At 50.3% G+C, this 14,706-nt stretch overlaps 1 protein-coding gene across 2 annotated transcripts; it reads right to left on the reverse strand.

The window, feature by feature from the left end:
• Window positions 1-1,384: 1,384 nt before the first annotated feature.
• Window positions 1,385-14,077, reverse strand: RBM38 (RNA binding motif protein 38). 2 transcript variants are annotated; one of them, XM_032448553.1, is made up of 4 exons: window positions 13,727-14,077; window positions 13,030-13,346; window positions 12,577-12,631; window positions 1,385-2,907 (listed from the first exon to the last, which is right to left on the reverse strand). In XM_032448553.1, exons 1-4 carry the CDS (start codon window positions 13,892-13,894, stop codon window positions 2,764-2,766), a joined length of 684 nt encoding a protein of 227 aa, XP_032304444.1. In that variant the 5' UTR covers window positions 13,895-14,077; the 3' UTR covers window positions 1,385-2,763. The 2 variants fall into 2 exon arrangements, with proteins under 2 accessions (XP_032304444.1, XP_032304445.1); XM_032448554.1 differs by having other exon boundaries at window positions 13,223-13,346; window positions 13,727-14,068.
• Between the last annotated feature and the right edge of the window lie 629 nt (window positions 14,078-14,706).

Consider the following 14,706-nt stretch of genomic DNA (forward strand, 5'->3'; position numbering starts at 1 on the left):
AGCATAGTAATGGCAGCCCAGCACAAGCTCTGGCCCACAACAAAAGCCACATGGCACAGGGGAAAGATGAGGCTCCCTCTAGCAATGCACACACAAAAATAGTAATAATTAAGCTTTTAAACGACTGCAAGGCAATTTAAGCACTTTTCTTGACAGATGAATCTCCAGAGGCCTTGGTTTTTCTTACTGACTGAGGGAGAGGCAGGTCCCAGGTGCAGGCAGCAGCCAGTGCTCAGTCCTGGGGACCATACTGAGGCTTGAGGGCAGGGACACTGCAGAGCCAGGCACCTCCAGCAGCTCCCAGCCCCAAAATGTGCCCCCCACCAGACACTCATAACAGGGAGAAGGATCTGCTGAATAATCCCCACCCCAACAGGACTTCAAAGCCAGCAGCCAGGCTCCAATCCCGCCAGCGCTGGGCTGGACGCGATGCTCAGCTCTTACTCGTTTGGCAGCCCCACGGCTGTATACAGAAAGTAATTACTTAAAAAGGAAATAAATGTCACCCGCATGGTTGTAAGTAAAACCCCAAGCAGAGCTAACAGAGCACCATCAGGCTCTGCATTCTCATGCAGCACGAACAAGGGAGGAATGAGCTGTTTCCATTCATCTAGATGGGCTGTTTACTCTGAAGCCTACTGATGACGTTAGACATGCCCGCTCTGTGCCTTTAACAGCAGGGCAGCTGTTCAGATACAGGACTGTCCTGCCTCTGCTTCTGTCCTGTGGCACCCTTCTCCCCCATCACAGCTTTAGGCATCGTCACCCCTGAGCAGTAACGCAACCTAGTGCCAAAGATGCAACACTTTTTGGCACCAGCCCTGCCATCGCTTTGCAGAGATGAAATGCATTGCTGGCGTGTTCAAACAGAATCATTTTATTTACTTTTAAAAACGAATATTGGAAATTTCTAATTTTCAAATTTTGAAAAACAAATTTCTAAAGCAGGTCAGTGAGGTCAAGTCACACGTGGCCATATGAGCAATGCACAGGAGACCTGAGAGCTGTGGGCTGAGGTGGGATTGCAGCTGCCTGGCTTTGCACTGAGGTGTAAGCACTGCTGCACAGGCTCAGCACCCATCTGCCCTGCTCCAGGCAGGCTAGCTGTGCTCAATACCCAGTGCTGGGTGTGAGCATCAGAGACCACACAGCCCCAGCACGATGCTCCCAAAGCTCAGAAAGCCCCAACTGCTGAGAGCCACGGGTGACAGGGGAGACACAGAGCAACAAGCAGTGCATGCTGTACCCAGGCAGAGACCACACAACACAGCGCTGGGTTGAGGTCTCACCCTGGCACATCACAGACAGAGGCCAGCTGCAACAGCTCGGTTTGATATGCCCTGACGCACTCCAGCCAAGCAAACGACTCCGTAACAGCATCCAATCATTTTAAAAGTTAAAATAGTTTATTGCTGTTCTTTGTAGAAATGCACTTAACTTACATTGCCCGTTCTCTCTCTTTATTTGGCTGTTGCATTATAAGCATAAAAAGGTCGCGTTTACTCATTTGTTCAGCGACGTAACACCCTTCTTCCTTTTGCTCCACTCTTGCTGTTCTCCTAAGCTTTGCTGGCCAACAGCCCCCAGTCTCTGACATAAATACTGTAAATGTCTCCATAGTTTGCAGCATCGTAACAAAAGATCTACTCAAGTAGACAAAAGGTTCCGTATTCGCGGTGGTTTGGTGTAGGGTTGGGTTGGTTTTTTTTGTTGTTTTTTTTTTTTTTTTGCATTTTAAAAATATACCTAAATTTGAGATAATCTTAACAGAGTAACAATTACAATAAGAAAATAGTACAGTGCGTTGACTAAAGGAATATCCAGCTCTCCTTGGAGCTGCTATTCCCCCTCCTGCAAGTTGAAGTGATTCAGCAATTACTGAGGAACTTTGAACTACGTACAATAATTTAGTAAAACGAGAATTAAACAAGGCAGATACTTACTACTATTCTTCTGTCTGCAATTCACAGCTCATGCGAATAAAATCGCAATAAATATTAAAAAATAGTTTTTCTTTTTTTTTCTTTTTTTTTTCTTTTTTTCTTTTTTTTTTCCCCGTAAGGCATCTCTGAGTATTACAAAGTTTTTGTACAACCAAAAAAATAAGATTGCTTTTCTCCACGTTCTCCGAGTACCTCTGCACACCAACGGTAAATAAGAAGACTGCAGGTTCAATGAGGAGGGATGGAGGGGGGGGGGGAGGCAGAAAGAAGCCCACAGGTGATGGAAGCAGACTGCGCCGTGTACAAGGAGCCCGAGTTCTCCTGTGAATCATTTCAGTCACTTTAAGAACATCTTCAAAACACGGATCTGTCTGGATTGACAAATTGACCCCAAGTCCTTCTTCATCAGCACAGCCAGACTGCGAGGGTTTGAGTTCGCCCGTAACACTATAAATAGCTTAGGTATTGCTATGCACCTAAAGAAACGGGACACGGGAGCAGGGTGACTTGGTTTTTCTTCCTTGTTTTTTTGCTTTGGGGTTGTGGGTTTTTTTTGCATCTTGGTGGTTCTTTTTTTGTTGTTTTCTTGTTTTTCTTTTGCTGTTGCTTTTGTTGTCCTCGTTGTATCCTTTCATCTCAAAAGACTGTCCCAGCAGTGCAGTCTCACTGCATGCGGTCGGGCTGCAGCTGCTGGGGCTGGTACTGCACAAAGGCGGTGGCGGGCGCTGCCGGGGTGCTGGCGGTGATGGGGGGCTGCACTGTGCCCGTGTAGCCATATCCCACAAAGCCTGCAGCGGGAGAGGCAGCGTAGGGGTACTGGTCATAGGCAGCTGTGGTGTACTGGGAGTAGGCTTGGCTGGCGGCGGTGTAGTCGATGTAGGGAGACGCAATGGACTGCACGGGGGTGGGGATCACCACGCTGGGCTGAATGATAGCTTGGGGGTAAACATAGTGAGGCGTGAGTCTGCGGGAGCAAAGAGAGAAGGTCAGTGAGGGGTCCGGCCCACATGCTCCCACCTGCCACCATGTCCTGCAGCTCCATGCTCCCTCCCCATGCCCCATCATGGCTGTGCTGGGAACAGCCATGGGCCTTCCCTGCTGTTATCAGTTAGCACACATTTAGGCCGGTGTTTCCACAACATGGGATGTTTAGGGCAATGCTACAAGGTGTTTGTTGTAAAACAGGAGATATTCTTTCTGTTGTTTTTTTTTCCCCCAGTAATGCTCTTTGGTGGCTGCTGGGTCAGAACCCCCTGCAGTGCTCCAGGTCTGCACCTCGAGCTTCTGCCAGCAGGAACTGAGCCATACACAGACTGAACCATCCTGAGGATGCTTAATGCAGGACTGCCTACTCATTTGTTAGGAACTGCTAATAAGGAGTTAATAAATAAGTGAATAAATAAATAAAAACAGCCAAGGAAAGGCCCATGGAAAGATCTGGGGCTGCCAAAATAGTAGCCGACAGCACGTTACAACCAAAAAGCAGAGCCCCATGCCCCAGGAGGTGCCTGCCATATGGAAGGGCTCTCCATCGGGCTGCCATGATGCACTGAGTGACAGCAGTGACCCACAGACATCCCCCAGACAGCTCCTTATCCCCAGCCCCAAACTCCACTTGCTTTGGCAAACAAAAACCAAGGTATAACTCTGCACAGTGCTTAAACAGATTCAAGCATTTGGGGGACTTTTGTGTGGATGTGTGACAGCGCATTTTCAAACAGGACCACTTTTAAAAGCCTCCCACAGGCTTTTCACACACTGCAGGCTGCCGCATGCCTGAAGCGCTTTGCAAAGCGGAGCTCAGCTGCTCAGGGACCCACTCGTCCATTTGATCCCTGTCAGAAATAGGGCAGCAGAACTCCATGTGCTGCCCCAGCCATGGCCTGGAAGCTTCTGCAGGGTCTCTCACCTCCCTCACCCCATCTGGGTGCTGCCTGGGGCCTCAGCTGGTGCCTGCAGAGCCCTGGGGCTGCCCCTGCCAGCAGCTATGGGGCTGCTCCCATTTGCTCTCCAGCCAGCACTGGATGCTTTCACCTGCTCTACAGGCAGAAGAAAGGCTTCCCCCAAATAAGCACACACATTATCTGATCTTTCTCTTGTTTTGCCACTTGCACACACTTTTTTCTTTACGCAATTTGCATTAGGAGAGAATGATTGTTATCCTTCCCCTTCTCAGCAGCTCTGCCTCTGAAATCAGCATCCTCAGGTGAAAGGCCCAGAGGAGCAGCACCAGGCTGGGGGCAGGACGCATGGTGGGGAGCAGCACCTCCCCGTCTGGCTGATTAAATGCAATGTCCACTTTCAGAGCTGTACAGAGAGGGAGCTCACAGCCCTTCAGTCCAGAAATACACAGTACCCAATATCAGCCAGTGACTAACAAGAATGAAATGAGGTGACAGACATTCACTGAATCATTTTTGTTGCAGTTGTGATCCAAATTAAGACCAGCATGGTTGAATCTGAAGCTCCTGCCAGAGCTCAGACCTCAGGCTCAACATCCCACACCCGCATCGGGTTGCAGCAGCAGGCGCCTCTTCCTTGGGCTCAGCCATCGAGCCTTTGCCTGTGGAATGACCCGGCTGGGCTGACAGCATCTGGGAAATCCATCAGAACAACCCCCCTTGTGATGCATGCTCTGGGGGCTGCCTCTAAGCGCACGGCTCCTCTTGGAGCACGCTCCAAAGAGACAGCGAGCCTGCAACATCCTACACTACTACTTCCTCAGCAAGGACAATTCCCATCTCTTCAATGCCTCTTTGAATAAAAAGCACCATTAGCTAACAAGACAATAAGTATTCTTGTACTCTGCTTCCAGAAATAAATCCCAGCCCAATGCATGCACAGGCACACATCATACGTCAGTTTAACACACTGAAAAAACACACTGCAACTCCAGCATCATGTTCGGTGCAAAGGGAAGGCTCTTCTGGTCTGTGTTTCTAGCATTTAGCTATAGGAAATTCACTACAGATATTATGGAGTTTGGGCTTCTGAATTAGCAGACAGATGGTGAGTCCTTCCTTCCTCAGTCAAGATAACCCAACCCAAGATAAGGTCATTTGGATTACTTGCAGCTACAAAGACGACAAAACCAGTACAGCGCCGTGAAGTTAACTGCTGGCTGCATTTAGCAGCTGTAGAAGGTCTTGAAACACCTTTCCCTCCTTTGCTATATTTGAAAATCTTTCATAAAAAAACACACCCTATACCCCTCCTTTGGAGTGCTGCATTCTTCTAAAAATCAGCAAACTGTAACTTGAACATCTCCACAACGAGATGTGTTCATATCACTTCCCTTCCTCCCTGCAGCTTTCCTCATCTCCACAACAGGCCCTGCAAGTCAGAAGGGAACTTCATCCAGAATGCACAGCACAAGTAGGAAACATCACCCAGGAGAGCAGCAATTGCCACCACCCCCACTGCCCCCACCCGCAGATGCAGCAGATGCTGATGGCACTGGTGGTCATGGTGGGTGAAGGCCCAGCAAGAATCACAAGGTCTAGGAGAGCTGGAGCTCCCGGCTCCCTCAAGCTCTGCCAGCCACACAAGAGCTGCCTTTGCCAAGGTGGGAGACAAGTGCAGCCCTCTGCCAGGAGGGACACGGCATCACACAAACACTTGGGAAACAAGAAGGGGCACAGGGCTCTTGGCAGCCTCACAGATCAGCATACAAACACCACTGCCGTGGCCAGCCATTTGTTCCTTGAAGGATAAAAGAAACAGAGCCCTTTCTGTCCACCACTGCAGGCACAAAGTGCAGCATTCGACCCCAGGAATTTGGCCTCCATTTCCACCAGAGTTGACCCGTCAGCTGCTACACAGACACCCACACGACCCCAACACGTGATGCCAGGACAGATGGCTGTGTTTGAGACCTCTGGGTATGCAGCATCAGCAGTGATATCACAGGATGCTGGGCTCCAGCTGGTAGGTAGGACCACAGCCACATAAAAACTGCCTGTGCAGATATAACACGTCCAACAATAGCCTGGGTGACAGGTCTGAAGAGAGATTTTGAAGTGGACTCATGAGTCTAAGTGCATCAGACCAAAGTTGCTCTGAGAAAACCCCTGGCTGAAGTGCTGCAACAGCACCGTGGTGTTAGTGATGTACAGATACATCCTGCCATGGCTGATGCCCCAGGAACAACATTCCTGAAGGACAACCCCAAGATGGTACACATCACCTTGAGGTGCTGCCCGGGTGCTTTAACCCATGCAACAAATTCAAGTCCTGCTCACAAATCCAAACATGATGCAGAATGGTTTGATGCAGACTGGGACACTGATTCTGCACCAACCGCTGTGCAGTCCATCAGCATTTACTGACGCGGGCAGGGCTTCAAATACTGACATGACAAACTTCTGATTCCTGAAATGTCCCTATTAAAGTATGCATTGAAATGTCAATGGCTTCTGCCTCATCAGCCAGATTCCAAACAGAGGAGGGTGAACCCTGCAGCACTGTGGCTGTGTGTGCACCCCTGCCTGCTGTACTGCGACACAAACACAAATCAGCACCAAAAAAGGAAATAAAGAAAAACAAAGAAAAATTCTGCTCATCTTACAACTAATTTGCCTGTCTGCCTTCTGCTCTTCCTCCTCTAGTCCTTTGGAAACAGGTTCACAACTGGGTTTCCTGCTCGGCTGCCACAGGACCTCAGTGTGCTGATGGCAATGGCTGAGGAGCAGCCTGATGTCACAGACTGTCCCAGGCAGGAATCAGTACAGGGGAAGATGTGAGTACGCTGTAGGATTCAGTGATAACCCCTTCTGATTGCTGAGCCCCCCCAGGACCATTGCTTATGAAATACAAATGCCAACGTGGAGTATTTATGATTTCAAACTAACTCTGTTTTATAAGGAGAAAAGAAAACCGCAGGGATCAGGGAGCACCGCAGTAGCCGAGAACCTCACACAGCCCCGCGATGCCTTAATTTCACAGCACGAGCTTATCCTGGCTTTGTGATGCAAACTAATGAAGGTGGATCTCACAGCAACAAGGAAAACTAAATGCCTCCTACACCTCCATCAGGAAGCACCCAGTGCAGAGCAAAAAACAAAGAGGATGCCTACCAAAGAGCAGAATGCATCTCCTCACCATGATCTAATCCTTATTCTTGACCTAGAGCCTGGGAGTAACATCCTGAGCTCCACCACCAGTCAACCAGACTCAACCATTCTCTGCTTTATCCTCTGTGTCTCGCCTCCCACACAGCCACAAGGAAAAGGAAGATCGGTGCTAATCCCAAACAAAGGGACACGGCCAAACCAAAAATAGTTCAGGAGAAGCAGGCTGGAAACCAACTCAGGTAGCGGAGGTGGAGATAAGATCAGCCTGAAACAAGAGCCATCCAGCACCAAGGAAAAAGCCATGTGGAAGTTTATCCGCAGCTGGTCAGCAATCCAGAGTTATCAGCACAGCCAAAACAGACACAAAGTGACAGACACAGCAGCAAACTCTTCACCTCAGCCACCTGCAGCATCAAGGAGAGAAAGCCAGTAGGATTCATTGTGTCATACATATATTCATTGTGTCCAGACAGGAGGAAAACTAATGGCTTTGAGGGAATTCCATTTTTACCTGAGCTTTGCCACATTCTTCTGCAATTTGGGAAGGAGCAAAAGCTGCAGAAACATCTTTAAAGTCTTCTCCAGTACCTGACAAGCTTGATTATAATGTACATATTAAGCTGCCTACATTTACTAAGTCCATTTTTAGCAGACTCCTTTTTATATTATTCTTTCCATTGCTATTTAATTAAAATTTCATACATTTATCAAAGTTCTTTCTTGGATCTGAAAAATATTTTGAAGCAGCAATGAAATAATAGGTTTTCTTTTATCAGAAATAGATAATGCAGAGTTTCAAGTGTTTTGGGGTCCCTCTCTTGCCAGCTGTGCCCTCAGTGACTATCCAAACCCCCAACAAGGGCACAGCAGAGCTGACACACGCAGGGAATCAGGGTCAGTGTGATCCTGTTTACAGGATCAAGAAATTAAGAACTAGGAGAGTGAGTTTTAACTCTGAGGTCCAGGACTTTTCATCTTTTGTGATCATAAAGTATATTTAGCTCTGGTATGCAGCCTGCTCCATCTGTGGGGAACGAGTTCTTTATATAAGTCATGTTTAGAAGTGACCCAGTGTCCTTGCTACCAAATTATCAGCACAACTGTTCCCTCACGGTGTCCCCAGCTCAGAAGCAGGCTGGTCAGAGCTGCGTTTGTCATTCGAGTTACTGGGCATGTGTTTAATAGCACAGTTAGGGACCAGCAGCCAGCAGCTGAGCTCAAGAGAGATGAGATCAGGAACAGGCTGGGCTGCTCTGAAAACTCAGGCACGTGCACAAATCTGCTGCACTGGGATTAAAGTGGCAATGGATCAGAAGAGGACAGGCTTACATCTGCTGCTCCTCAGCTCCTTGTAGCTGGGGGAAAGGACTTGGGTTGCTGCTGCTGCTGCTTTGGGAGGGAGAACAGCAAATCCACCAACAGAGCCACGCAGAGGAGAGGGCACAGCTTGAGCCACGTGTTAATGAGACTAAACCAGGGCCAGCTCAGCCTTGCTCCCCCTTCACACACATCAGAATGGCAAGGTGAAGCCTGAATCAACAGCTCAGTCCCTAGGAAAGGTCCAGCACTGCCCTGAGCTCAGCACCCCAGCAGTACAGCCACGTGTACAGTCAGTATATCAGGCTGTGCTCTCTTTTCGTCTTCTATCAAGATGCAGAACACGAGAAAACTGCATCCAAAACAACAGCACCAAGGCCTTGGCCCCAGTACCAGCATTTACCATCCTGAAGTAGATGTCTTAGTTTCAGATCCATTTATAACTACAAGTCTATTCTTAAAAACAGCAAAAGAAAAGAAGAATTCTTCCTGCCTGGGAAGCTTTTGGTCTGAATAGCAGTAAGCGTGCCTGAGAACTGGCAGCTGAAGCCATTCGGAAAGCAAACTTGAGTGTTTCTTAGGAAATCAACCCCCCCCCAAAGTTTTCATGTTATTGGCACGCGACACACAACAGGTGCTGGGTGAGTCTGCCCCACAGGAGCAGCAGAGCAGCCGGGGGTCCTGCAGCAGGACGTGGTGCAATGGAAGGCTGAGCTGGGGGTGCCAGCTGTCAGCATGAACAGAGCAAGGGCAGCCTGCGCCTCTGCCAGCACAACCACTGAAAGATGAAAGTTAGTTTCTATTCGATTTTAACACAGTGGAGAAGTTTTAAGGATAAGCAGCTGCAAGGGAGGGTGGGCTGACACAGAGAGGGACCTCCTCCACATCCCACTGCAGCAGGACCAATGCATGAAATGTCAAAATCACAGAGATTTAACCATTCCCAGTGTTGCCTGGGACCACGGGTCAGCAAAATAAGCAACTGCAGAAGGATGGGAGGTGAAGTCTCTGGAGCAACATCTCATGTGCAGATATGGAAAGAGCTGGATACTGCTGCAAGAGACAGCTGAAAGTTTCCAAGAGCTCAGTCACTTACTCAGCCACTGGTAGATCTCCCACACAGATAACTCATTTGCTGAGGCACAGCCACAGGAATGCAGCTGCCATGCACCGCCTGCATACAGAGCTGAGAGCAAGGCTGGGAAGAGGAGAACCAGGGAATCCCCCTCCCTGCAGGGCTCAAGGCAACCTGGGGAACTGGGGTCACAGAATCATTATGGCTAGAAAAGACCTCTAAGACTACTGAGTCCAACTATTGACCCACCCCACATAACCAGGTCCCTCAGTCCCACAGCTACATACATCTTGAAAACCTCAACCTGAATCTCCCAGATAAGAGGACCACAGTGGGGACAAAGGGCAGCTCTGCCACATCACCAGCACTCCTGGTCAAGAGTCCTATGCATGTACCCTTAGCAGCTTCCAAAGATGCTTCAGATATTCCTCAAAATTTCTTTAAAGGGCCATTTCTGCAGTAAGACATCAGTCCATCTGAAGAGTTTTCCCATCCTCTGGTCACAGAAACACAGCTCCATGTTGGCTGGTAACCACAGGAAAATGCTGTGGCATTCCCACCTGCCTCCAAGCCAAGTGCAACCTACAAGCCACAGACTGAGCCCCCAGGCCCAGGGCTGCTTCCCTAACCCCAGAGACCAGCTCTCCAAGTCACCCTGACACAGCTACATCCCTCACCTCACATTACTGTTAAGATCTCCAGTTACCACAGCCCAGAGACTACTTTCAAAACAGGATTTACTACCGACTCCGCGCTGTCTGCTGCGCGTGTGCCTCCTCCCCTGCCAGGACAGCAGGAGGAAGGAGAGAGGCTCCTCATGGTTTCTCTTTCTGTTCCGCATACCCCAGGCAATATTTACAGCTGCATTTGGGTCCCTGGGGCTGTGGGGAAGCCTTCGGTTTATAAATAATCTTTAGTAATGTTTGGGTAACTTTCATCATAATTTCCATTCAAGTTTTACCAAAAAACCTGCATTCTGTGGCTTGTTTTCTCTTATCTAACTGCCTTATAGATCATGGGTCGTTCATTCATTTCTTTCTTGCCACATCCAGTTTGCACACGTAACACCCCTCATCCCATAAACAATCCTCTCTTGGAACCTGTATGGCAATCCCTGGATGCAAAGACTTTGCAGAGACAGAAGGGATGGGGGGAGAACCCCACAACACCTCGTGTGCAGCAAAGCAGAGATAACAGCAGGGTCTGCTTGGGGAAGACCAGGATTAGCTCCACAACATGGACAGCAAATGGGCAACAGAGAGTTGGCCACACTTCCAAAGACTGCTGGACCCCAATAAACTCCTCATCCATCCTCAGATCCCACAGAGGACAAAGGACATTGTGAGTTCAAAGGAATATGAGAGCAGAGCCCAGCAGGCTCTTGTTTCTGCTGATCTACTGACAACACAAAGGGGAAACTGACAGCCAAGCCCCACTGCTTGACTGAGCACCTGATGCTGTGCTCAGAAACCACAGAACAGCCCCAGCCGTGGTGCTCAGGTAAACGGCTCCACGTTCTGCCAAACCCACATTTCTAACCATTCTGCTCCAGAGGTGACTGAATGCAATGAAATTCATGTTTACCGATGCTTGCAAATAACGATATATAATCCCCTCCCCTCCCACCCCTCCGCTCTCCTGGTTCCTGTCTCTTGGCAACTGATAAATAATTTATAGTGCTCTCTGCTGCATGCGCTAAGTGCGGCTCTGCTGGCTTAATGATGAAACCAAGAACTGGAACAGTAGCCGCCTGGATCACAGGGAACACCTACTCACTTGATCCCACATTCTTCTGGGTTTGAAGCTAAAAAGTGAGCTGCTCAAAAAGAAAAGCCACATTATCCACAGCTGTGGCTGCTGGGAGGCACACACAGGAACAGCACTTTGGAAAGCCTCTGCTGCTCACATCTCAGAGATGCTGCCCACCTCCAACGCTCCAAAAGCTGCTGCAGCTCCCATCGCTCCTGAAGAACAGCAGCTTCTCTATCAGTGCTACTGTGGCTCTCCCACATAAAAACCTCCTCTTCGTTTCACGACAGAATGTTCTTCAAGTCCTTCCGACAGCGCCGTGACCACTGATGAAAACTGGCATGTTTGAGCCATACACAGCGCACATATTGTGGCAACACGGCCTCGTGTCCCCATAAACTCAGTGCAATGAGATTACCCAGGCAGTTGGCAACTGCAGGCATGAGAGCAGAGCAGCACAAGTTTCTGTTTCGTTGTTAGCTTGTCTTTTTTCTTCCCCCTCACCCCTCAAAAAAGGCAAAAGAAACGCTACGAACAGAGAACGGGGAAGGGATGAAATATTTCTGTTGACAAAGGCCAAAATCCCATCTATTTCTATTAGCCACATAAAAAGCACAACAGAGAGGTGCTCAAAAGCCTTAAAAAATGCACTACTTTCTTAATGCTCTTAGAAAATAATAATAAAAAACCTTATCAATATTCACTTTCTGAAATGGCGCAGAAAAGGAACGGCATCAATCATTAAACAGTTAAATGAAGGCAGTATGACAGTCACTATTGTTCTCGTGAAGCACACTTGTCTTTTCCCGAGCAGCTGCCAGATCCTATTAGATGTATAAAAAGAGGACTTTTCTAACCGAGCAGGGATGGTATAAGCTATTGAAAACAGCAGACAAAAGCCCACTTTTGCAGACTATTCAAGCCTTGTATAACATCTGTCCAAAATCAATTTTTGACCTAGTGTTACTTTCATTAAGTAACAGACTTTGTTTCCAATGCAATTTGTTTTCTAGGATAAAACTGTACCCCAAGCACTATTACGTGGGAAACGGCGCAGAGGAAGCAGCTCTTATTCGAGAAGCATGAGAACAGAATTTGCTTAATTGCTTTGACACCTCAAGTACTACAACAGAGAAACTATTTTCCACGTATCTGAATTGTCGTGAATTCTTGAAGCTGGCAGAGCAGCGCCGGGTTTGCAATGACTGAGACTCACTGAGGATAAAGGAGGATCTTTGGGAATGATCTGCAAGCTGACAAATGCACAACACTTCTGAAGCCTCCACCAGAAATAAAGCTCCCCCAGCACCGACAACAGCTGCTGCGACTCCCCGCTCCCGAGCTGATGCATTTTAAATGACAAGGAAGCTGCTTTGTGGATCTCATTTCCAACTGACTGCTAAGAAACACATCCACTTACCCAAAGGGTCTCTGAATGAAGGCGGGGTGGAGCTGCTGCACACCTATGGTGAAACCTGAAAAATACATTCAGGAGAACAATGTGACCGAATGGTCCTCACTGTGCCCTCTGGATCACCACACACACACACAGAACATTGGACCACGCCACATACACATCCATTTTGTGTGCTGATGTGTGAGCAAACTTAGAGCCCCATTCAGAAGCAAGTTCATTTGGATACACAGCACACAGCAGATGGGAGTTGAGGTTAAAGGACAGTGTATGAGCGCGGTTATAGCACAGTTATCAGTGCAGACAACAGGCACAGCACCCCATCTACTGCCAGGCACCGGGTACAATTAAACCCGAGGGCAAAACGATGAAATGGATCTCAGTGCTAACGGTGACGTAACGGAGGGGAGAGCAGGAAAACAGATCGGCCGTGGAAGGGAAGGGCTGTAACTCAGTTACATGAACTTGGGTGCGCTGTGCTGGTGTAACAGGTACGGTAAGTGGATACGGCACAGAGGGAACGCGACTACAGCGCGTCCTCCGTCAGCAGCACCCAGGGCCGGGCAGGCAGGCGGCCAAATCAGCCGCAGCGCTGCTTCCCGAGCCACAGCCGTCCTAACAGAGAGAGGGGCGGACCTCTCGGGCTCCTCACCTGGCTGCATGATCCTCGGCTTGGCACCCAGGTACGCCAGGTTGACGTTGGCCTTCCTACCATCGATGATGGGGTTGGGGTCCTTACACGCTCTCTCAGCCGCGGCTCTGTCTGCCATGGTCACCTGGAAGGACAAACCGCGTTGTTTGGAGCGACAGCGCTTAGCGAGCGCTCCGCCAACAGCCGCCCGGACCGCTTTGTTTTCCGCCTCGCTTCGGTCGGGCGCTCGGCTCCAGCTCCGGCTCCGGCTCCAGCTCCGCTGCTCGGAGCTCCCCATGCGCTCGGCCCCCAAACGAGCCGCACTCAGCCTGCAGCTCTACACCACTTTCCCGGTGCTCCGCAGGCGCTTAGAGGGGCCGGTCCCTGCACCCCAACTTTGGGGGACGCGGAGCAAGGAAGGGGAACAGCGGGCGGGGGCTGCAGAGCGATCCCGGCATCGCTCCGCTCCGCACTCCTCGCCCTCTCGCATCCCGGCCCGGAGCGCAGAGTTGGAGCAGCACTTACAAAGCCGTATCCCCGGGATTTGCCCGTCTGCCGGTCGGTGATCACCACCGCCTCCTCGATGTCCCCGAAGACTTCGAAGTACTTCCTGAGGGAGGAGTCGGTGGTGTGGTAGGGCAACCCCCCGACGAAGATCTTGGTGAAGGTGGTGTCCTTCTGCACGGTGTGCATGGTGCCGGGCGCTGCCGGCCGCAACCGGCATCCACCCGCGGCCAGAACCCCCTCCCTCCCTCCGTCCCTCCTTGGAGGCGGCGGCGGCGGCTCCCAGCGGCCTACAGCGGGCTCATGGCCGCGCTTTGTCCCATCAGCGCGGTCGCCGCCCGCCCTCCCCTCCCTCCGGTGCCGGTGAGTATCGGCCCCGCTCCGCTCCGCCGCCTTTGTAGGGCCGCGCCCGGCCCCGCCCCGCGCCGCACCGCGCAGAGCCGCTCGGGGCGCGTAGTCCGGCACTGCGCCCGACGGGCACCGACAGCGGCCACGGATGGAGGGAGGGAGAGAAAGAAAGAAGGTGGGAGGGCTGGAGCTGGTTGCCGCCACACAACCCGCCTCGGACGCGCCGCTGCCTCCTCGTGTTGGACTGCGAGGTTCCCCGCACAGCACCGCACCCCCGGGACTCCGTCAGCCGCGATGATCATTATGATGATGGCCTTAGTGTGGGGTAGAGCAGGGAGCTATTGTTGATAAACGCAGGGGTAACATTTTAGGGAGAAACCCTTCAGGGTCTGAGTCCATCCTTTGGCTTCTGAACAGACTCGGCCTCTATAGACGTTTCTTCTGCAGAGCCCACGGAGAAAAGGCAGTTATTTCAAGAGAAAGGAATGCATTGAGGTCTGCGCTCTGTCGTTATTCATTAATATTTGTTCTCGCGCTGCTTCCGTGGCTCTAAAGAAGAAAGGAAAGCCGCTGAGCTTTTCATTCCTAAAGCCCCAGACCTTAATGCTGGGACACCTTTCCACTGATTTACAGCAAAGGCAGATGGAGCTGGG

The sequence above is a fragment of the Coturnix japonica genome, chromosome 20, assembly GCF_001577835.2.
Source record: "Coturnix japonica isolate 7356 chromosome 20, Coturnix japonica 2.1, whole genome shotgun sequence".
Lineage (NCBI taxonomy): Eukaryota > Metazoa > Chordata > Aves > Galliformes > Phasianidae > Coturnix > Coturnix japonica.

Coding starts and splice junctions, on each gene's coding strand:
- RBM38 (XM_032448553.1), bottom strand. CDS start 13,894: ATGCACACCGTGCAGAAGGACACCACCTTCACCAAGATCTTCGTCGGG. Junction 13,347..13,726: donor AATCCCGGGGATACGGCTTT/GTAAGTGCTGCT, acceptor TTGTCCTTCCAG/GTGACCATGGCAGACAGAGC. Junction 12,632..13,029: donor CACAGCGCACCCAAGTTCAT/GTAACTGAGTTA, acceptor TGTATTTTTCAG/GTTTCACCATAGGTGTGCAG.